Below are 20792 nucleotides of genomic sequence, written 5' to 3' on the forward strand. Positions count from 1 at the left end.
CCCCGGCCCGCCGCGGTGCACGCCGGGCGGGTGGCGCGCCGTGAGGCGGCCGGAGGGGTAGGTGGTGGCGGCCGTGGCCACGCCGGGGGCGTGGGGGGTCCGCCGCTTCCCGGGGCCGCCGCGCTGGTGTCGGGCGGGGGATAACGACGGACGTTTCTCGCCGTCTCCCGTCGCAGCGCCTTCCGGGGCGGGGGGAGGCCCGGGCCGAGGCTGCTCTGCTCGCGGCCGGGCCTGTCCCAGGCTGACGCCCGCCCCGGCGGGGCTGCCGCTGCCCGGGCGCTTTGCTCCGGCCTCGGCCTCCCCACCGCCGCCCGGGGTCCCAGCCGGGGGGGCCCTGCGGCCGCCCTCCCCTCGGCTCTGCCGCTGCCCGGGGTGTGCGGGCCCCTCCTCAGGCTGTGGGGACCCCCTGGGGGGGGCCGTTCGCCTCGGGGGGAGGTGTTTTTCCTTCAGAATTTGCTGGTGTTTTTTTTTTTTTTCCTGGGCTGAGTTGATGAGCAGGGCTGGGGGACAGATGTAAGCTTAAAACATCTGTAGAAAAAGTGCAAGGCAGTCACCAGTGCTTCTGGCCCAGTCAGGTGTAATAGGGAAAGCACATGTATGTATCCAGAGTCACGTCTGTTGTTCTCACTGGAAGTTTTGTGGTTTTTTGGGTTTTTTTTCACAGCCAGTATTTTGAGTATTATACTGAAGCCAAAGCAGCAAAACTGCACATAATACATAAATAACACAAACTGAGATTGATCATGAAGACCTTTTGTGGAAGAGCTAATCCAACCACTGGTGCAATGGAGTGGTTAGAAGAGGATGAGAACTATGACTACCATCAGGAAATCGCAAGGTATGCTGGAAAGAATAGCTTGTTCCACTAAAGCTACAAAAAAGAGCAAACCCAACTGTTTTTATGGCAATTTTTGCATTTATTTCTGTAGAAGTTCCAAGGGCGCAAGATGAACAGACTGTAGGACAGTCTAAATGTTACGGTGCCCCGTGTCGTACAGGGCAGAACTGTAAATGCAGAGTTTTGTAAAGTATTCTCCAAGTAGTTTCTTTCTAAATTTTTTTAAACATTTTCTGAGGTGCTTATCGTAACGCTGACAGTGACTGAGTTGTGGCAAAATACATTGACTAAATTTCTTTTAAATCCCCAGTGCAACAAATGATTGCCAGTTGTCTGTTCCTGTAGTAACTTTTTAAGAGCTTAATGTAACAGCCAGAGAAGTTGGGAAGATTAGATTTTGGGGTATTTTTAAGTAGTGCGACCCATGAAGAAATGGGGACCAAAGAAATTTAAATCTTGGTAACAAATGATAGACCATTAGTAGGCTCTTTCATTGCTATCAACCTCTGTCTGTCCCAGCTGTTATTCACAGCTGTTTGTCCATAGGTCTATGTATTGGGTCCACTACTGACAAGAGGATATATGCCAGCAGTTACTGAGTTCAATTATATGCTGATGACCAGATCACTGAAATGACATTCTTCCTTAGATTTGGGAAAAAGTTCAGATCCTCAAAGAGCGTATCAGTTATCTGTGCATTTATGGGCTGTGGGGACCAGTTGCCTTAGTAAGAGAAAACAAAGGCAGCTATATAAGATGTAGTAGTTTTGTTGTGCTTTGCAGTATGTAGTATTTTGACTGGATCTTTTTTTATTGTAGGTCACGCTATGCAGATATGCTTCACGATAAAGACAGAGTAAGTACAGAAGCGAAAAACTTTTGAATTACGAGAAAATACTCATTTCCTTTCTCTTGAATAGCTGTCACTGCATGATTATACAGGTTTCTCTGAAAGATGAAATGATCAAATTTGTACCCTTTAAGATACCAGACCTGCTCTTAGATCAACAGATGCCTTCTTACATCTGACTCTAGTGTTCTGTTGTTTTCTGCAGAACATGATATTTACATTCAGTAGCTGATTTTGCTGTTCTATGTTTGACATTTTTGACTGAGAGAGCTCATTACATGATATTTCAAAGGCTGTAAATGTGAATCTAGGCGGCTTAGCTTTTATAGGAATGTAAGTAAATCTATCTTTATTCTTTTGTGGTATTTTTAGCTCTTATTTACTGCTTAGAATTGAGAAGAAAATTGAGATACCGTATCTACAGGCAACGATAAAGTCTGGAGCGAATGGTTTAAATGTTCTTTCTGCTCTAGCCTTTTAGTCAACCATTTTGTCAATAACCTTTTTAAAGGCTTTTATGGTGCCTACACTATGAGTCTTGAATTCATATTGAATTGAAACATGCCAATGGGATCAGGGATTTAATAAGCCATGTAGAGACAGCAAGTTGTGTCTAAGTAATTAAAACAGCTCTACTGGAATTATATATCAAATCATAGAATGGTTTGGGTTGGAAGGGACCTTAAAGATCATCTGGTTCCAACCCCCGTGCCATGGGCAGAGACACCTTCCACTAGACCAGGTTGCTCTAAGCCCCATCCAAGCTGGCCTTGAACACTTCAGGGATGGGGCATCCACAACTCTGGGAAACCTGTTCCAGTGCCTCACCACCCTCATAGTGAAGAACTTCTTCCTTATATCTAATCTAAATCTACCCTCTGTCAGTTTAAAGCCATTACCCCTTGTCCTGTCACTATGCTCCCTTGTAAGAAGTCCCTCCCCAGCTTTCTTATAGGTCCTCTTCAGGTACTGGGAGGCTGCTGTAAGGTCTCCCTGGAGCTTTCTCTTCTCCAGGCTGAACAACCCTAACTCTCTCAGCCTGTCCTCATAGGAGAAGTGCTCCAGCCCACTGATGATCTTCGTGGCCCTCCTCTGGACTTGCTCCAACAGGTCCATGTCTTTCTTATGTTGGGGACCCCAGAGCTGAATGCAGTACTCCAGGTGGGGCCCCATGAGAGTGGAATAGAGGGGGAGAATCACCTCCCTCGACCTGCTGGTCACTAGTGTTAACTGGAATTGTTCGGAAAGGGATCCAGCAGACCTTCCAAATTTATAATATCCAAAGATAGTGTGTTCTTTGGAGAGGCTTGATAAATCATTCGGAAAGGAATGTCTCACAACAGGCTTTTATGGAGTAAATATAAGCATATATTTCAATATGTATACTGTAGCTGACAGATAACAGCATTTGGGTATTTTCCTGTTGTTAATGCTGGTATGCTTGCAGCCCCACTTAATGGGGGCACATAACCAAAAGCCAGTATTTACACATGATGCTTCTCATGTATGAATGCTTTTCAGTAGATGTAAAGAGGAATCTAAATGCAAGATACTTTAGCTCTTGTGCTGTCACAGGCATCATGACTATTTGAGTGGTGCTGCAGGGGAAAAGTAATCAGAAAAACAGTAGTATCTCACATGGATCTTATTATTTGCTTGAGAAAATATATTACATTTGTAAATTATGAATGTGCTATAAATAGCTGACTGATCAATGACAATGCGAATATCGTGATAAAAATTGATGTACTTTAAATGGACTGATCCCTCCAAAAATACTTGCTTTTGCTGAAGATGGCTTTGGTGTGACTGTATAGCATAAAGAATGTCTGTAGGCCTTTTTCTAATTATAAACTCATAGTTGGAGAATGCAAGATTTCTGCACAAAAATTAAAAGTAGAAATGGATAAAAGGTTGCTGATCTTTTTTTTTTTTCTTTTTTTCTTCTCCACAGAATGTGAAGTATTACCAAGGTATTCGTGCTGCAGTGAGCAGAGTAAAAGAAAGAGGTGAGAAAGCAATTGTTCTGGACATAGGGACTGGCACAGGACTCCTGTCTATGATGGCAGCTTCAGCAGGTGCAGATTTCTGCTATGCAGTCGAGGTAAGCCTTCGTTACGGGTTGTGCAAACTTCTGCATGCATGTTCATAGCCTCTTTTTAGAGCTTCAGTGCAGTTGTTCTGTCTGCATGATCAGTGGAGTGGATGCATTTGCTGTTTTGTATTGTGGCTTCTGAAGTGCAAGCTTGATACTTTTATGTGTCAAAAGCACTTAGGTCTTACAAGAATACAGTTGAAAATGTATAGTACATTTTTCATTTTTGGGACAGTTTCTGTAAATGTACAGATTAAAATTACTAAGTCAAGTCTTATGGTATTCTGTCTTCTCTACTTCTTATCAAAACTCAAGTGTAATATGGAAAACTTTAACCAAGTTTTTGAAAAATGTGAGTATTCTCTAACCGTATTGCTGATCTTCATAAGTTTCAACTCTTGGAGATGGGTTCTCAGAGTACTTGATCATAACATCGACCACATTGTTAAAGACACTGTCTCATAAACTGATTTTTCCATCTCTTCATGGTTAGATAGAGCATCTCCTTTTTTATTGGCAGTTAAGAAACATCCTAATGGTTATTAGCAGCCATTACTTAAATTAAGGATAATAACAGGAACATTTTGGCCAGTTTAGCTTTTTTTTTTTAACGCATTTGAAGAAACAAAGAGAAGATTCACTTGTCTGTAGGTCATAGTTGAAAGACTGCTGTGTGATTTTTATCCAAGTAAAAATCTACTTTTTTTTTTTTTTAATCTAGGATTTTATCCTATGATCATTTTTCAGAGACAGTCCTGTTTCATGTAGACACAGGAAGCAATCAGAGAGGGTTGTGCTGATCTCCAAAGTGGCCACAAATGTCTTAAGTAGTCAGATTGTGTGGCTCAGTAGAATATTTAAAATTTTTGAGTTTAAAAACTGGATATGGACATTAAGCCCTTTCAACACATTCTTCATCGTTCTGTTATTTTCAAGCTATATACTCTCTCTATTTTTCTCTTCATTCTGAAGGAAGCAAAAATTCTCTTCACAGTTATGCTGTTAATAAAAGCAGATTTTTGGCATACTTCAGTGAAAATTTCAGTGCTGGTTGTTTTGGGTTTACTTATTTATTTATTTATTTATTTAATGTCTTGAGCACATATAAGTCTCTTGGGGCCTCTCTTGATGCATATGTATCTTTATTTTTAAAAATAAACAAGTTTCTTTAATGTAAATGTGAAAATATTCTTAATGTGTATTCTTGTCTTTCAAAAGTTAAATTGGAGTAGCTTTTGGAGACAGCTGATGCTCAGTTTGTAACAGTGACATTGGAGTTCTATGAACTTTTGAAGCAGACTTGCTGTTTTGTTTCATGGTGATGAACTTCAAACATAGGAAAAGATACAGAAGATGTTAAATTTTTGCACGACTACATATACTGCATTTTGTGTTGATGCCCTTTCATTTTTGAAAGCTAATGCTAACTTACCAGTTTGTTATACTCTTGCTGTTTACAGGTTTTCAAGCCCATGGCTAATGCTGCTGTGAAGATAGTGGAGAAAAATGGTTTTCGTGACAAGATCAAGGTAATCAACAAGCACTCCACTGAAGTCACAGTTGGCCCAGGTGAGAAAAATAGGCTAGGGTTAAAAAAATTGGCAAGTACCTCAAAACCATGAAGGAATATGTCTCATTCTTATTTTCCATATGTTTTTAATTAAAACAAGCAAATCCTTTACTCTCTAGAAAGGAACATTAGAAATTTACTTCAAAAGGAAGTGTTATAATAGTATTTCAGTAGTCATTTGTATTTCGTAGTACACTTCTAAAGGAAAATAACTTGCAGTTTTCAGCAGGTTCTCTAACAGGAATAAGTTGGGGTTTTTGTTTCGTTTTTTTTAATTACTTGTGTTTTCAGGATAGCATCTTCTTGAAAGACTTATATAAAAGTCTTAATATTACAATATTAAATTGTATCTTTTAGATGGAGATATGCAATGTCGTGCAAACATCCTGGTAACAGAATTATTTGATACAGAGCTGATAGGAGAAGGAGCTTTACCAACATATGAGCATGCACACAAATATCTTGTACAGGTAAGAAAATAGAAATTGAGAGTGTGTCACATTTATCCCTAGAGAAACTCTTCTGTCTTTTTTGGAGTAGGATAGAGATTATACTTGATTTAGTCTTCTGTATCTTTGTAAATACACAATCAGCTATGCTAATTTCTTATTCAGTGAATCACTTACTAGATTCATTCCTAGAATAAAGCCATTTGAGTTCATATTGTAAATCACAGGCTCTGAAATTACACTTAGTTACTTTGTATTAAAACCAATAACTTGCTGGTTAACAAGTGTCTTTCAGAAAGGCATCCAGTTCTGATCTGGAGCTTTCCTTAGATGCTTTTGTTCCAAGACGTTTTAAAAAATGAAATTCTCCTCCTAAATTTGATGGGCTTCACCTTCCAGGCATTGGTTCTTTGTTTGTTTGTTTGTTTGTTTGTTTGTTTGTTTGTTTGTTTGATTGTTTGTTTGTTTTCCTGAGGAGCTCTTGCTACGCTGTATGCTTTTTGCTTCTGGAAATACTTTAAACACTGTAATCAAATTAATATCCAGGTTTTTTGACATATAATCTATAGGTATAATTTTAGGGCTTTCTCTTTTACCCTTTGTAATTTTTTCTTTTAATTAAAAGGTGGATGCCAAAACTTTATTCAGGTTTCTAGGTTTCATTTCACCAGTTTTACATATAAAGACAATAGCACTCCATAACTTTTTACTGCTCTCTGTATGTAACTCTAAATTGTAATTAGTCTTTGTTGTAAAAGCATTGTTCTTGGACTTCACAGTTGGCTCTTAGTTCACAGTGGTTTTTTTAGAACACCTTACACGTTTTCTACTCTTTAAACATGGATACAAAGTTGTCATTGCATAAATATCTGAGCTATTATTTTTCTTATTTACTAATCGCATTCACAAACTGTTTTAATGTTGATAGCTTAGTAGTTATCTGCCTTGAGAAGCTCAAGATAGATCTCTTATTTCAGAATGAGAATGGAAATGCAGGTTTAACTGAGGCTAGTAAACTGATAATGTTGCATGGTTAATAAAGTCATCTGGCCTTGCTGAACCACACTGAACAGGATAGATACGTGTATCGTATTTCACAGATAGAGAGACAAAGTGCTCTGATGTTACAGAAGTCTCTGAAATAATTTGTGTTTAAGATTCCAAAGCTCCCGGTCCAACTTTTCTTTAAATTGGTTCACATTTCAATTGCTTTAATTCTCATGCATGTTAATAAGTCAAACTTGTTGAATGTGTTTACCCTTTATTTTGAACACTCAGGAAGGATGTGAGGCAGTGCCTCACAGGGCAACAGTCTATGTCCAATTAGTGGAATCCAAAAGAATGTGGTCCTGGAACAAACTGTTTCCTGTTCATGTCGAAGCAGAGGATGGTGAAAAAGTTATTGTCTCCCCTTCAGAAATGGAGAACTGTCCAGGTGTTCCTTCTGTTTGTGATATCCAACTGAATCAGATGCCTTCAAGTGACTTCACTATCCTTAGTGATGTGGTGACAATGTTCAGGTAAGGTAGGCATTGTTTTGTTCAAAACAAAATTTTCCTGTTATACCTTTTATATAAGTTGTGTATTCAACTTAGGAAGCTAGTGGGAATTTCTGAGGAATGCTGAACTATTTCTTTTTACAATTTTCATGCTTCTCTGCAGTGTGGATTTCAGTAAGCCAGTAAGGAGTGCTTCTACCTACTACAGAGTGCAGCTGGAGCCTATAAAATCTGGCAAGGCACAAATTGTACTTTCCTGGTGGGATATTGACATGGACCCCTCTGGGATGATAAATTGCACAATGGCTCCGTACTGGGTAAAATCCACTTCTGCTTTCCAGGTAAAATACTGACCCTTCAGATACTATCATCAGATGACTGTCAGTAATTATTTTGAGTAAAGGCCATACTGGGTATTTTAAGCAGCTGTCCCTTAAACTGTATAGGAACTTTGTTGATGTTTTATGTATTGGAAGATGCTAAATAAGCAAATCATAGACATGTTAACTATAGTATGTACCCATTTTAGCTTTTCTTTAATGTAAGCTTTAATGTAAAGCTTAAAAACTGAAGCTGTCTTCCAGATATTTTTATTTTATTTCTTTTCTTTTACTTTCAAGAAATAAAACAAAGATTTCCACATATTTTTCCCTAACTAGTCACTATCCCTGGTCAAAATACTAATCTGTGGTTTGCTTCCATGGAGTTATTCTATTAAATTTCCAAATAAGTGTTAAGTTTATGGTAATATATTTATACTCCCATAAAAAAGACTTGTGTGGGAAAGTGCTGGGTTGATACTGGATAATTAGAGGAACAGGAGATCACTATTAAATCAGATTCCTGTGTTTTTGTATGAATGTATTTACTAGTAGAATGAACTTCATCAAAAGGAAGCTACAAAATGATTGCACTTAACCGTGTTTGAGAACAAAATTTTCGACTACCAAGCTTCAGGGCATTCAGTCAGCTTAGAATGACTGATCAGCTTGGAATATTTGCAATGCAGAAAATAGCTTTTTGAAACACAAAATAGTTGTGCTGTCATATCAGAGTGACACTAAGTAACCTCATTTGATGCATAAGGCTCCAAGCACTGGTCGCTATCAGCAATTCAGTACAGGTTTCTAACATAAGTGAACGATAGAGGTGAAACAGCATTAATAAATGTAAAGTGTATTTTGGATTTGTTTTTCATTTGATTAAAATACAAGCTTAGCTAGTCAGCAAGCAAGTGGTCTCAGGCTTATTCTGTTGTAAGAAATCTATATAAAATACATTTATTCAATATATGGTTTTAGTCTTTATTCAGCCTTGCTAACACGAACAGGATTATTTCAACTAGTCGTACATCAGTGCTTCAAAGTCGTGCCCATTCTTACTAATTGATTTCCTGCTATTTGTTTACTTTCCATTTACTATTTATGAGTTACTTCCTAAGGTTTTGTTTATCAACCCTTTTCAGTGGAGAGATCACTGGATGCAGTGTGTGTATTTTCTTCCAAATGAGGAGCCAGTTCTCCAGGGTGAGAAGGTGTACCTGACTGCCTGTCGTGATGAGTACTCTCTGTGGTATAAGCTGCAGAAAGCCAGGTAACAATACATGTGTGTGAAAAAGGGTGGTATTTTACTCCAAGCTTGAGTATTTGCTGCTCTTAACAGTAGCTATTTTGTAGAAGAGCAAGATAAGAACCTAAAGACTAGAAAATTATTAAAAGCCACTTCATGGGCAATGCACAGGTGAAAAAAAACACGTTATGCGTAAAAACACAGTTGAGGCTTGGACTGCAGACTCCTGCCTTATACCTGGTGGCATTCTATGACAGAGAAACAAAAAACACTCATGGTTGGTTCCTGGAAATCCTAAAATATAGCTCAGCTGAGCTGGCATATAGGTAAAGGAGTGAAATAATTGCCATTCTGTCTCCAATTTCTATTTTCCCAGTCAGCAATGTCTGTTTGAGATTAATGCCTTTTGCTCAAATTAAAAGGAGCTTAGTCATGTCGGTTGTGATGACAATAGCAGCTAACATTTTTAAAAATCAGTGCCAGCTTTAAAAGTTAATGTTAATTTTATGTACCTTTTTTACTTAGGAATCCAAACAAGTAACTTTTTTCTAAAAGATCAAAGCCTAAAATACCTAATCATCACAGGTAGTGGGAAATTTTGGAGGGTTCTTGGTTTTGTCTTTTAAAAAAGCTGAAAATTGGCCCTTTCTCTTCTTTTCATTTGGAAATGCAAAGCTACAAAAATGTCCCTGGAGGACTAGTAAATTTGAACAAGTAACAGTGGAGTCCGTATGCATTAATGTGTGTACTAGCTAAAATGCATAAATGTAGCTGTTTGCGAAAACATGTAGTTAGTATTTCATTGAAATTTTTTTTGCAGGGGAGAAGAGGAGAATAAAGCAGACATTCGTGTTGAGAGTCCTGTTTGTAGGTGTCAGGCTCATCTTCTTTGGAATAGACCACGCTTTGGGGAATTAAATGATCAGAACCGAACACACCAATACATCAAGTCTTTGATGAAGGTGAATGCATGTTGCCTGTAGGTTTTTTGGCTTCTGTGATAGATGCGTGTATGGTTTTATTTGCAATAATTGTTTATGGAATTTGTTTCTCCCTTGCTAAAGGATGTTGCTCACAAAGTGTGTTTTATTTACATCAAGAGATGTAAGTTATATTTTGTCATGAGAACTTTGGCATTACTTTTTTTAAATTGTAAGGAGCCATTTTTGCATAGGAATTTGTAGCAGCTCTGTATTTTTTAGAAGGAGTATTGCTAGTTGAGTAAAGACACCCAATACATTTTTGTGCAAACTTTTTCTGACCTAAAACAAAGGGATTACATGAATATTTCTTACAGTATTTTGTTCTGCTTGAAGTGGTTATATTAATCACAGTATGTCCCAGTCTTTATTTGAAGTGTATAATGGAAGTGTATTATGGAAGTGTATAAAGTGGGAAAAAACACCACCAAAATGTCTAGAATTTGAAAACTTTTTCACCTGGAATAGGAATAACAATGACTATTTATTTTCTGTAGGTTCTGAAAACGGATAGTGTTTGCCTTTGTATCAGTGATGGCAGTCTGCTGCCTGTGCTGGCTCACTATCTTGGAGCAAAGCAGGTAAAGTACTACTTGTTTTTCTGATCTTTGCGTTTTAGCTTGGTATTTTTAGTTCTCTGGTATAGTTCAGCATTTCCAGCCCATTATTTAATTATTTCCAGTGCCTCCTCAGTGACAAGTGAGAAAGAGGCTCCCATTGTGTTGAAGTGGAGGTTAAATTCATCTCTGATCAAGCTGAAGTCTAGGGAGATAATAATTACCAGTTTTGATGTTACCAATGTGTAGCCTTGAATGAAAGCGGTGTTCCTCATTCCCCGCTGACTCCTGTTTGCCATCTTTGTAAGAGAAATACTCTTTCTACTGACCTAAATGTCTCGCAATTTTTTTTCTTCTTTTATGTTTGCAATTCCATAATTACATTTATTATCTAGTCTGAAGTTGAAGGTCTGTAACAGCAAGATAGGAAGCAGTAAGAATACTGAGTCCGTGTATGAATGAGAGCTGCCTGGCTGTCTCATTTAAGTATATACCTTACTTGATGTGTTCTCTCATGGGGCTCTTCAAGCTAAAATCTATTATAGTTGGACTGAATATCTGGAAATGTGTAATGTAATATAATTCTGAGGAAGATGCTAGGCAATTCATAGAAATAAACAAACACGCTGAGTTAAACCAGTGATCCATGGCCCCCGTATGTTTGTCTTTAGTAGCGGCTAGTCGCAGATGACTACTGAGGAGAGAGGAAATGAATAGGGCAGACAGAGATTTCCATAATGTTTTCCTAGCCCTGTAGCAGCATATTGCCTAACTGTTCACCAATTTTGAATAAAACCTATTTTTTTTCTTACTTCAAAAGGCTGGTGTGCTGCAATGCATATCTGAGCTCTTTCCAGCTGATCCAGTCAGATCATGTTAAATGATGCTTAGAAGGAGTAAGTGCTACTGGAGGTTGATTCAGCACACTCGCAATATGCTTGCATTTGTTCAGGAGTAAATATATGCCTAGAGCAAATGTTAATATGCTATGTGCATCTTGAAAATGGAAAACAAATATTTGCATTCTGTTGGATTTTTTCTTGTATGGCTGTGAAAACAGCATTATTTAGCCTGTAGTTATTGGGGGTGTTTTCGTTGTTGTTAAAAAGGTACATGACAGTGGGCTGTGGGACAGATGCATGGTTTTTATGAACTAGGTTCACTAGGGCATAAAAATAGTTCCTTCATTGTTCATTTACATATTCTTTTAATTAAAAATTATAAAGCTAGTTTGACTAAGTGTTGTGTATTTTCTTTAGGTGTTTACGTTAGAAAACTCTGCTGTGTCCTGTTCTGTCATGGAAAAAGTGAGTATTTAGTTTTCTGTTAAAGCACTAAATGAACTCATGGCGTTTCTAAGGCCAGAGCTGATGCCTTGGGTTGTTCTTGCATCAGTTGCTTGGAGGTTAAATCAGTGTAATGAATGCATTTGATCAAACAGTTTGACAAGACTGTGGGAGGTGGGATATGTTGCAGGGGAGGACTTCTTATTTTTTCCTAGTATTTGTACAGAGCTTTATGCAAATACTTGGAGGAGTACATCCAGTTGGAGATAGATCCAATCTCATAGCTTTAGCCACAAGCTGAATAGGCCACTGGGAAGTTGAGCTGAGCAGAGGGAATTATGGTTGCCAGTGCTTCGTCTCTCCTTGCAGATGCCTGTTGGCTTGTCTGCTTGAGCTGCTGCTCTGCTGCCCTCATTGAATTGGAGATAAAAGCCAACCTGTTTGTTTCTGAGAATTAGTGGAATGTGAGAGCATCCCCATAGCTTGCACCAGTCTTACCAGGAAGTGGCATCTAGCTGTTCTGTCTTCCAGCTGATACAAGTTTGGAATGCCTGCTCTGCTGTTTTGCTCTTAGGAGACAGTAAGGAGTGGGTCTTAACTGCAAGCGATGTTTCATCTGCTTCCTTGGGTAGAGTGCAGAAGGCCCTGCCAGTGGAGCGGGGGCTGTTCAGGAGAGGCAGCTAATGTCTGAGAAGTGACTGGAAGCAGCTTCCTGAAGTCATCGTTCGGCTGTGTCTGTTTTAGTTGGCACTACATATTTGAAAGAGGTCTATCTCAGCCTGTGGCTTAGGAGTACAAAAACATGAATGGTAGGAAAATTAGGACACAAACCTGGTCTCAAACAGAAGCCAAATATGCAGTGTATTTGTAGCTGAAGTAATTTTTGTCTTTCTTGGCTGTCCTTCCCATATGCTTCAAAGTACAAATGAATCAAGGTGAGGCAACTCTTGAGTTATCTGCCTTTTTATACACTTAATTGAAGGAATATGTAGGGCATGTGTCACTAGGTGCACCCTTCAAGAATAGACTTGTATCATCCCGTTAAGTTATGGTAGGCAGTTTTTTAAAAATTTCTTTTGGCTATTGGTTTCTTTTCGGTTTATTTTTAATAAAATTATTATTTTCATATGGGTTTGAGTCTCAGCTATAGCTTTTGATAAAGACAGTATGCTACTTTTCTTTCAGTTTTTTAAAGCAAATCATCTTGAAGATAAAATTAAAATAATAGAAGCACGTCCTGAGTTGCTGACATCTTCTCATTTGGAAGATAAAAAGGTATGTTACAGTTGTCCAATATTGAATTTCAGTGGGGTGGTGGGAAGCAGAAGGTGAAAATGAATCCTGCTTTCCTACTGTGCTACTGTAACCACAACGTATCCATTTATATCCCAATTCATACCAATGTAATGAGTAGATGGTTCAGACCTTGTCCTGCTAAAACTAAATGAGACTAAAGACTGGCAGGGTTTTCGCTTTGTTTTTGAAAGGGTATGACTTTCCCTTGCTGCATAATCTACATCAGTTGTTAAAGCAGTTAAACTGGTTTAACTGCATGTGTGCTACTAGGCTGTAGCTCTTCTTTCTCAAGCCACTCAGGAGATTGCAGTCTATTTGGAAGTACTCGCATCCTTAAATGAAAAATTTCAAAATTCTATGACTCTCATTACAAAGCCTTCCAACCTAAAACTGCAATGTTTTCTCTCAAACTTTGGTGCAGGATAATACAGTTTAAAATTTGCTAACGAAAAACACAAAAAGATGTCTGTTGTGCAGTATATGCAGTATGCAGTAATTAAATCCTTATAGAGCAGTAGAAATTTTTATCTAGATGACTTCACTTGCTACGTTGCATTGTCAACTACTGAAGATATAAACATCTTGTTTTATTGAGTTGTTGTTCTTTATTATAATGCTTTTTATCTCCTCCTTTCTTTGCCAAGATTTCTGTTCTTGTGGGAGAGCCATTTTTTACTACAAGTTTGTTGCCGTGGCATAACCTTTATTTCTGGTATGCTAGGACAGCTGTGACCAGTCACCTTACCAGCAATGTCACTGTCCTACCTCAGTCTGCTTCTTTGCACATGATGATTGTGGAGTTTCAGGTGAGATTGTTTAGAACTATCCATTTGATATTTACACAAATCCACTTAAAATTGAGTACTCTTCCAGTTTTTTTTTTTTTTTTAACAACGAGTTTCTCTCATCTTAATACTGTCTACTTCGACATGTTTTGCACTCACCACCTGGGAAAAGAATATTTGACATCTTGAAGATGAGTTTTGCTATTTCAGCCATCTCTTGTCAGAAAATTAACTCGGGTAATTTTACCATTTTAAGTGAAAGGCCTGAATGTTTTAAAATATTTCTTTAGATTAGAGAGAGATTGCTGAAGCATGTGAGAATTGTGGTTATTTATAAAATTAGATATTCTGCAAAATACCAGGTTTTAAAATGAAACTTTATGAGTATAAGACTGTAGGCAGGATTCATAATTGCATGTTCTTTTATTTTAACCACTTGAAGCTGTGCACAGTTCTAAATTTGAGCATAATAGGTGTCACATCTTAAAAATACTTTGAAAAGTCATCTTTCAGAAATTGTACAAAGGCATAAACTTTTTTGCTGTTATTAAGGACTTGGTCAAGTAAAGATTGTGAAGAGTTTACCTACAATGACAATGGAAATTAAATAAGTACTTTTATAATTAATATGGAAAGTTTTTGTCCAGTAGCTTAAGTGAGGGAACTCTGAAATTGTGTAACTCTGAAATTGTGTAACTAAAGTAGACATATCTATAAATAAAAAAAAGTCTGTAATCTAATGAATTTTCGCATAAAGATAACCTTCAGTTTATCTGCTAAAAATCCCAGGTCTTTTCTCTCTCCTTTTCTTCCCTCTGTCTGGTTCACCAGCTGTGTCGTCTTGTGTCTGAGCCTTCTCTCCCTTAACAGTTTCCTTATTTGAATGCTCTTCACCCTTGTTCTCTTACTTCCGCCTTTGATTTGTGCATGTGAAAATACATATGTTCTTTTTCCCTCTGGGACTAACCAACTACGCTGCATGTTTTTACATACCTTTCAGTATTTTCTTTACATACCTTTCAGTTTTCTGCAAAAATGTAGAGAATTTAAAAATATACTGAGTAAATAATGTAAATCTGAATCTTGTAATAGGAAGCAGATGTTTAAGACTAATCAACAGTAATCAGATTGAAATAAGCAGTTAATTTTAATTTCATGCTCTCTTTTCTAGAGGATTTACTTCCCTAGAACTCAGAGCATTTTGTAGGGAAGTAAGTATTATTCTCTTCATGTTCTGGATGAGGAAACTGAAGCATGCAGAGTGGTGACTTAAGATTATTCAGTGATCTAGTAGCAGAATGTAGAGTAACATTCATGTCACCTGAACCTCAGTTTTACACTTTTATGTACAGGGTTGTGTTCAGAGATGATTCCTCATAGCTATTTCAGTAGAACATTTAACTCGTGCTTAGTTCCATTAAGCTATTCCAGAAGCTATTGCTTTAATTTTACCTTTTCCTCTTTGTTCAGTGGTGAATCTAGACTCGAAGACTAGAGTCTGTGGGTTTTTTAAAATAACCTCTGCATTTACCAGTTCTTGGTTACACAGAAGGAACAGACATAGTGTTGTAATGTATTCTGCAGAACCGGGTCTGTAGACTGTTCTGTCTTGTCAGAATAGGGATATGTCATTACAGTTAAGCAATTAGCAAAAGCTGGATCCAGGAGAAAGAATTTGATGAAATGACTTCAGTTATAAACTTGTTTAGTCCATAATTGCACTCGGGGAGCAGGATGCTGCCTATCTAATTGGATAGTTCTGTCAGGTATGCCATGCAGAGATTCTTTATAGTCACTGTAGTTCATGCTGTATTCAGGCATAAATTATGACAGCATTCATTTAAATTTGTGGTAGTCCTGCTGCCATCTTGTAAAGCAGGAACATTTGAGGTCGCTAAGTGCAACAATGAACAGGTAACAAAATGTATATATCCACAGCTAGTAAATGTTCTTGTTCTATTGAGAGACCATTAATGCAGTCTAAGAAAGGGCAAAAGCTGAACCGAATCATTTTCTGTCCAGTGGACTGCTGAAGTCAGTGAGAGGCATAGTATGAAGTGCCTAAAATGATTTCACTAATCTTTGGAGTCCTGAAGGGAAGTATGGTGGTCCAATAGGCTGTAAGATGTTTGCAACTGAGAGCACTTACCTGTGCTGGGTAGTGGAAATGAGGGGGCTGCAAGGGTTTAATCTTGGGAAATCCATACCTACTCTAAAGTAAAGTATGCATAGAGATGGTAGGAAATGTGGCATATTCTTTAGAGGAGTTGAAAATTTAAAACAGTGGCTAAAGATTTAACTGACTTGCAAAACATTTTCCCAGAATACACTATCTTCTGATTCTTGCACTAGTTCTGATGGTTTAGGAATGTATAGATAGTAAAGAGACTTTATCTGACTTGTTATCAAATGTCTAATCTAATTTCCTGTTTCCTCTAATAAAGCCAAAAACATCCTGTTTTCTTTTTTAGGACTTATGGAGAATCCGGAGTCCGTGTGGCACCTGTGAAGGTTTTGATGTCCAGACTATGGATGATATGATTAAAGTAAGAAGACTGAAAATAGTTTCAGCACAAGTCTCAGCAAAACAGAACAAAACTCACCATGGCTTAAGAAAGTATTTAGTGACAGTTGAAAGACTTGTATGTTAGGCAGAACACCATTGTTTTAGTTTTTCATAAATACGGTGGCTATTTAGTTCTTGGAAAATGGTAACTTCTGTGGCATGGGTTTTGGGGTTGTATGTTTCTTCTCATTTGCCAAGCTCTTCCATGCTTTGCACTGTTTTGAAAAGAATTCTGTTCGTTCAAAAAGAAAAATACCATTCTCAAAATTTTGTTCTGAGCTTGAAATCAAATCATCTGGGAGTTGTTCATAGATGAATCCTGCTACCTTTACTTGCCCTTGCAGGTACTTTTGAAAGAGTAAAAGGCTTTTTGTCTTCTGAGAAATAGATACGAAGGGTGAGATTTATCTGTGTCAATTTCTAGAGCTGTATTGTAGATAGCCATATTTGAGTTAGCCATTTAGATTGCCTTTATAGTCATTGTGGAGGAGTGCAGGCAGTTCTAGAGTAGAATTTATCTCCAGGGAGAAGAAAAGTTAAATGCATTGTATTTTGAAAGTGCCCGTTTCTGTCTGACTGCTGAGGACCATAGTCAGCGATTTGTTCATGCAGGTAGCACATATTTTCCCTTCTGCCTAAGAAGTGTAGTCCTGTCCTCTTGCACCTTTATTGCTTTAAATACTCTGGGTTCAGGACACATAATTAACTTGAAAACAAGGACTGTTTGCCTTTGGATTGTTTTCAGATAGTTTTATTACTTTCTTTCTTCAGAATTCTCTGAATTTTAGGGAATCCAAGGAAGCAGAACCTCACCCTCTGTGGGAATATCCTTGCAAGTCGCTCTCTGACCCCCAGGAAGTTTTGACATTTGACTTTAGAAAGACTGTACCGCAACACTGTCTCAGCACAGAGGGTTCTGTAAATCTTTCAAGGTGAGTTTTCTCATTGCAATAGATATCCTTGTCACAATCATTTTTTTTGCCTCATATTCAAGCTCTTCGTGTATGTGCATGTGTATATATATATAGTGTGTGTGTATATACAATGTATAGTTAACTATAGTAGTTAACTAATGGCAACATACTTGACAGTTTCTAAAAATGTTACCTCAAGCTGTGGAAGTTACTCTGACCCGAATTCCTGTGGCTATTCACATTAGGCTATAACAATAAGGGTAATTTCTTAGATAATATGCCTGTATTTCAAAAATAAATTTTTTCTAGATGTTATCATGATTTAAAACTTAAACAGATTATAGTTTAGAGAAAATAAACCATTGTATGGATGTTTTTAATCTTTCTGTTTGTTCCTTGTTGCTGAGTTCTTGCAGAAGAAGCTCCTATTTAGCTTTCCAAATTATTCTGTTTAATAGCTTTAAAGTGTACACTATTCTTCCTTTTAGCTATAATTCTGACAATTTGTCACGTGTTTTCTGAGATATTTTTCATTATAATCTAACTACAGATTGTATTTAATTCTGTTCAAACTTGAAATGTTTTTTAGAAAAAACAGGGGAAAGTTATTTGTAACTATCTAGAGCTTATGTAGCTCAAACACTGCTGTAATTATATGTTTCTCTTTGTTAAACAAAATTCAAGGTTTCACAAAATCCAGAACCATCTGCGTGGGGTCTCTGTGTGTTTGCACCGGTTGTTGTATTTGCAGGCAACGCACTAGCATGACCTCTGCTCCTTGTGGAGCAGACACTTGAAGTGAAATGGGATATGTGGTAAATATTTTCTCAAAATTCAGAAACAAGAGAAGCTGGGGTCTGTGAAGGAAGTACTCCCCAAATATGCCGAATAATTTATGCCATGTTATTGAGTGCCTGTTAAATGACTGGTTCTGAGTAGATTTAGTTATGACATATTCTCCTCTTCCTTGTCTTTTTTAGATTTCGTATCGGCAAATACTTTAAAAGGTGCTACCCATTTACCAAATCATTCAGCTGTTCAACTTTTTTTCAAGGAAACAAGTTATTCATGCTTCTATAGCTCTCACCTAAACTATGTGAGGAATGGGTGCAGTGTTTAAGCTGTCAGTATTGTATAAAGTAACAGGTTTTGATCCTCCACCTCTCCCCAGGAAAGGAAAGAGCCATGGAGCAGTTCTGTGGATGGAATATCATCTTGCTGCTGACATCTCCGTTAGTACAGGACTGATGCAAATTTCAAATGAAAAGGTATTTCTTCAATGTAATTTATTATGTCAAAGTCTATAAGATTACAGTGCTGAAAAATGGGTCTCTGTTGGCCATGCTTGGTTTGTGTAGGGCTCTTTGTTAGACTGTTTGAATACTATGTAGACAGAACTAGTAGAACTATCTGCTCATATTTTCGGGGGGAGCAGGAGATGTACCTTAAAATGGGAGAGTCTGAATTGGATCCAAGTGCTCCCATAGTTTTGAACCACGTTCAGAACTTAAATATGATGCTAGCTCAAAGTAGAATTTATTCATACAAATCCCTTTTCTCAGTTTAACAAAGGCAAAAATTTTGAGGGGAAGAAGTATTCTCAGTATTCTATTTAAATATTCTTTGACCAAATCCGTTTTTCCTCTATGACTTCACTGTGCAGTGTAGCATATGGTATTTCAAATTATGCATTCCTATAATGGAATGGATGGCAATGGAAGTGATAACTATGTGATCATTGTATACTGAACTGGGGACAAGAACTCTTGTGCTCTTACTGCATTATCACTGTCTAGTAATAATATCGTAGAGTTTTGACTGCTTTCACTTTTAACTCTTTCCTGTAGGGAAACTGTGAATGGAATCCTCACTGCAAGCAAGCTGTCTATTTCTTCAGTTCTGTTATTGAATCAGAAACTCTGTCAGACCTTCCTAGTGCTGTCACATATGCTATAAATTTCAACACAAAGACAGGAGAGATTGCCATGGATTTTAAGCTATTATAAAATACTTTCCTTTTACTCATGTTCCTAAAATATAATAAACTTCTATAGTATTTTTTGTATGGCAGAGGGATTTTTTTTATTGTACCCAGAGAGCAAACTGACTACTCTGAAATATACTTTAAACCTTTTTGGTTTTGTTTTCAAAATATGTCGTTGGGGAGGTAGAGAGGAACATTTTCTTAAGGACAGGCATTCTTGACAGTGGTTATATACATATATACACATACTTGTTACCATCTGTTTCAGTGTGAAACTCTGGTATTTTGGAGTTCTGAATAATGTTATGGGGCTCCAAAACAGTTGACTTGGTGGTTATTGTGTGTCATATCAGCGGATGAAGACACTAAACCTTACACCAAGAGTAGATAAAAGTGAATGAAACCAATCTGTTTATAGGCTTTGCTCTTGTCACTGTAAAATGGGAAATGATCTCTGGAATGCACAAAAAGAAATCCCCAGTCAAGCTACATATGTATATTAATACACTTAACAGGGAGAAGGAAACAGTTTAGCTGCTCACAGACTTCTGTAAGTTGTGGCTAGTATTAAACTGAAATGGTCAGTGAATTAAAGTGTGATGCAGTGATGTTCTACTGGAGTCTGAGATGCTGCATTTTCTGAAGAGACGTTTGCTAAACAGTGACCAAAGTCTGGAAAGGCATAACTGCAGATTAGAAAATGTACATATTCAGGTTAATTGGAAGTGACAAACGGATGGTAATGTGACCAGAAACAAAAGAAAAAGAGCCGCAGTCTAAAAAACTTGCAAATCTGGAGGAGATATTTAATACACATTATATGATCAAAAATGTGGCCTTATTGTGTCAGAGGTCTAAATAATATCTGCCAGTTTAGCTAAGTTGCATGTTGTTCTGCAATAACACATGTCCACAGCTGAGGTTTTCTTAGTTGCATTGCAAATCATGTTGGCAGAAATTGTAGTGTGTGACCATGTGTGTGCAATTAATTCTGCTTTAGATGAACAATCAATTGGTGTATCCGTTTTATATGTGTGACCTACTAAGGGAAATAGAAAATCAATGTACTGCCAGTCCGAAATTATGTCAGCCAGCCGCAGGGATAACTCTGCTTACCAAAGCTACTCCTGTTTCCTCTGAGCAGCAACTTCAGCAAAGGGAAAGGAATGCCATAAAGAAGCCATGAGGGAGCAGGAGCCCACTCTACTTTACTTTCCTGGTCACCATGACATATAATTCTGGTGAGTAGGAACTTTTCTTCTTTTTCTTCCTAAGAGCGTTATCATATTTATAGACCTGGAAGTCATCTGAAATATAACTAGATTTTTCAGAAATATTTTCCTGACCAAGGTCTTAACACTTAATAGATGTAAGGAGGCGATGAAATACATGACTAATGTTTTTCACTAAAACAGAAACCCTGCAGCTCCTGCCGAGATCTGTGGATTTCACTTTTCAAAACTGTACCTTTAAGATGCTTAACTTCAGACTCTCATTTCTTACAAACTTTGCTGGAATATATAGGTTGCTCTTCATTTAAACAGTTGTTTCTAA

The 20792-nt window shown here is 37.7% G+C and overlaps 1 protein-coding gene across 4 annotated transcripts in view; it reads left to right on the forward strand.

Moving 5' to 3' along the window:
- Positions 1-20395, forward strand: part of PRMT7 (protein arginine methyltransferase 7) — a 96486-nt gene extending 76091 nt beyond the window's left edge. Inside the window, exons 1-18 of one of the 4 annotated variants that reach the window (XM_082319806.1) lie at positions 9-57; positions 665-838; positions 1658-1694; positions 3643-3792; positions 5244-5352; positions 5711-5823; positions 7081-7322; positions 7465-7642; positions 8767-8894; positions 9691-9832; positions 10348-10431; positions 11667-11714; positions 12879-12968; positions 13634-13795; positions 16246-16320; positions 17112-17272; positions 18426-18522; positions 19102-20394. In XM_082319806.1, coding sequence (XP_082175932.1) covers positions 744-838; positions 1658-1694; positions 3643-3792; positions 5244-5352; positions 5711-5823; positions 7081-7322; positions 7465-7642; positions 8767-8894; positions 9691-9832; positions 10348-10431; positions 11667-11714; positions 12879-12968; positions 13634-13795; positions 16246-16320; positions 17112-17272; positions 18426-18522; positions 19102-19260 — 2070 coding nt within the window. In that variant the 5' untranslated portion in view covers positions 9-57; positions 665-743 and the 3' untranslated portion in view covers positions 19261-20394. The other 3 variants (XM_082319808.1, XM_082319805.1, XM_082319807.1) reach the window with 3 other exon arrangements.
- The last annotated feature ends 397 nt before the right edge of the window (positions 20396-20792 follow it).

The sequence above is a fragment of the Platalea leucorodia genome (genome assembly GCF_965183815.1).
Source record: "Platalea leucorodia genome assembly, chromosome: 8".
Classification (NCBI taxonomy): domain Eukaryota; kingdom Metazoa; phylum Chordata; class Aves; order Pelecaniformes; family Threskiornithidae; genus Platalea; species Platalea leucorodia.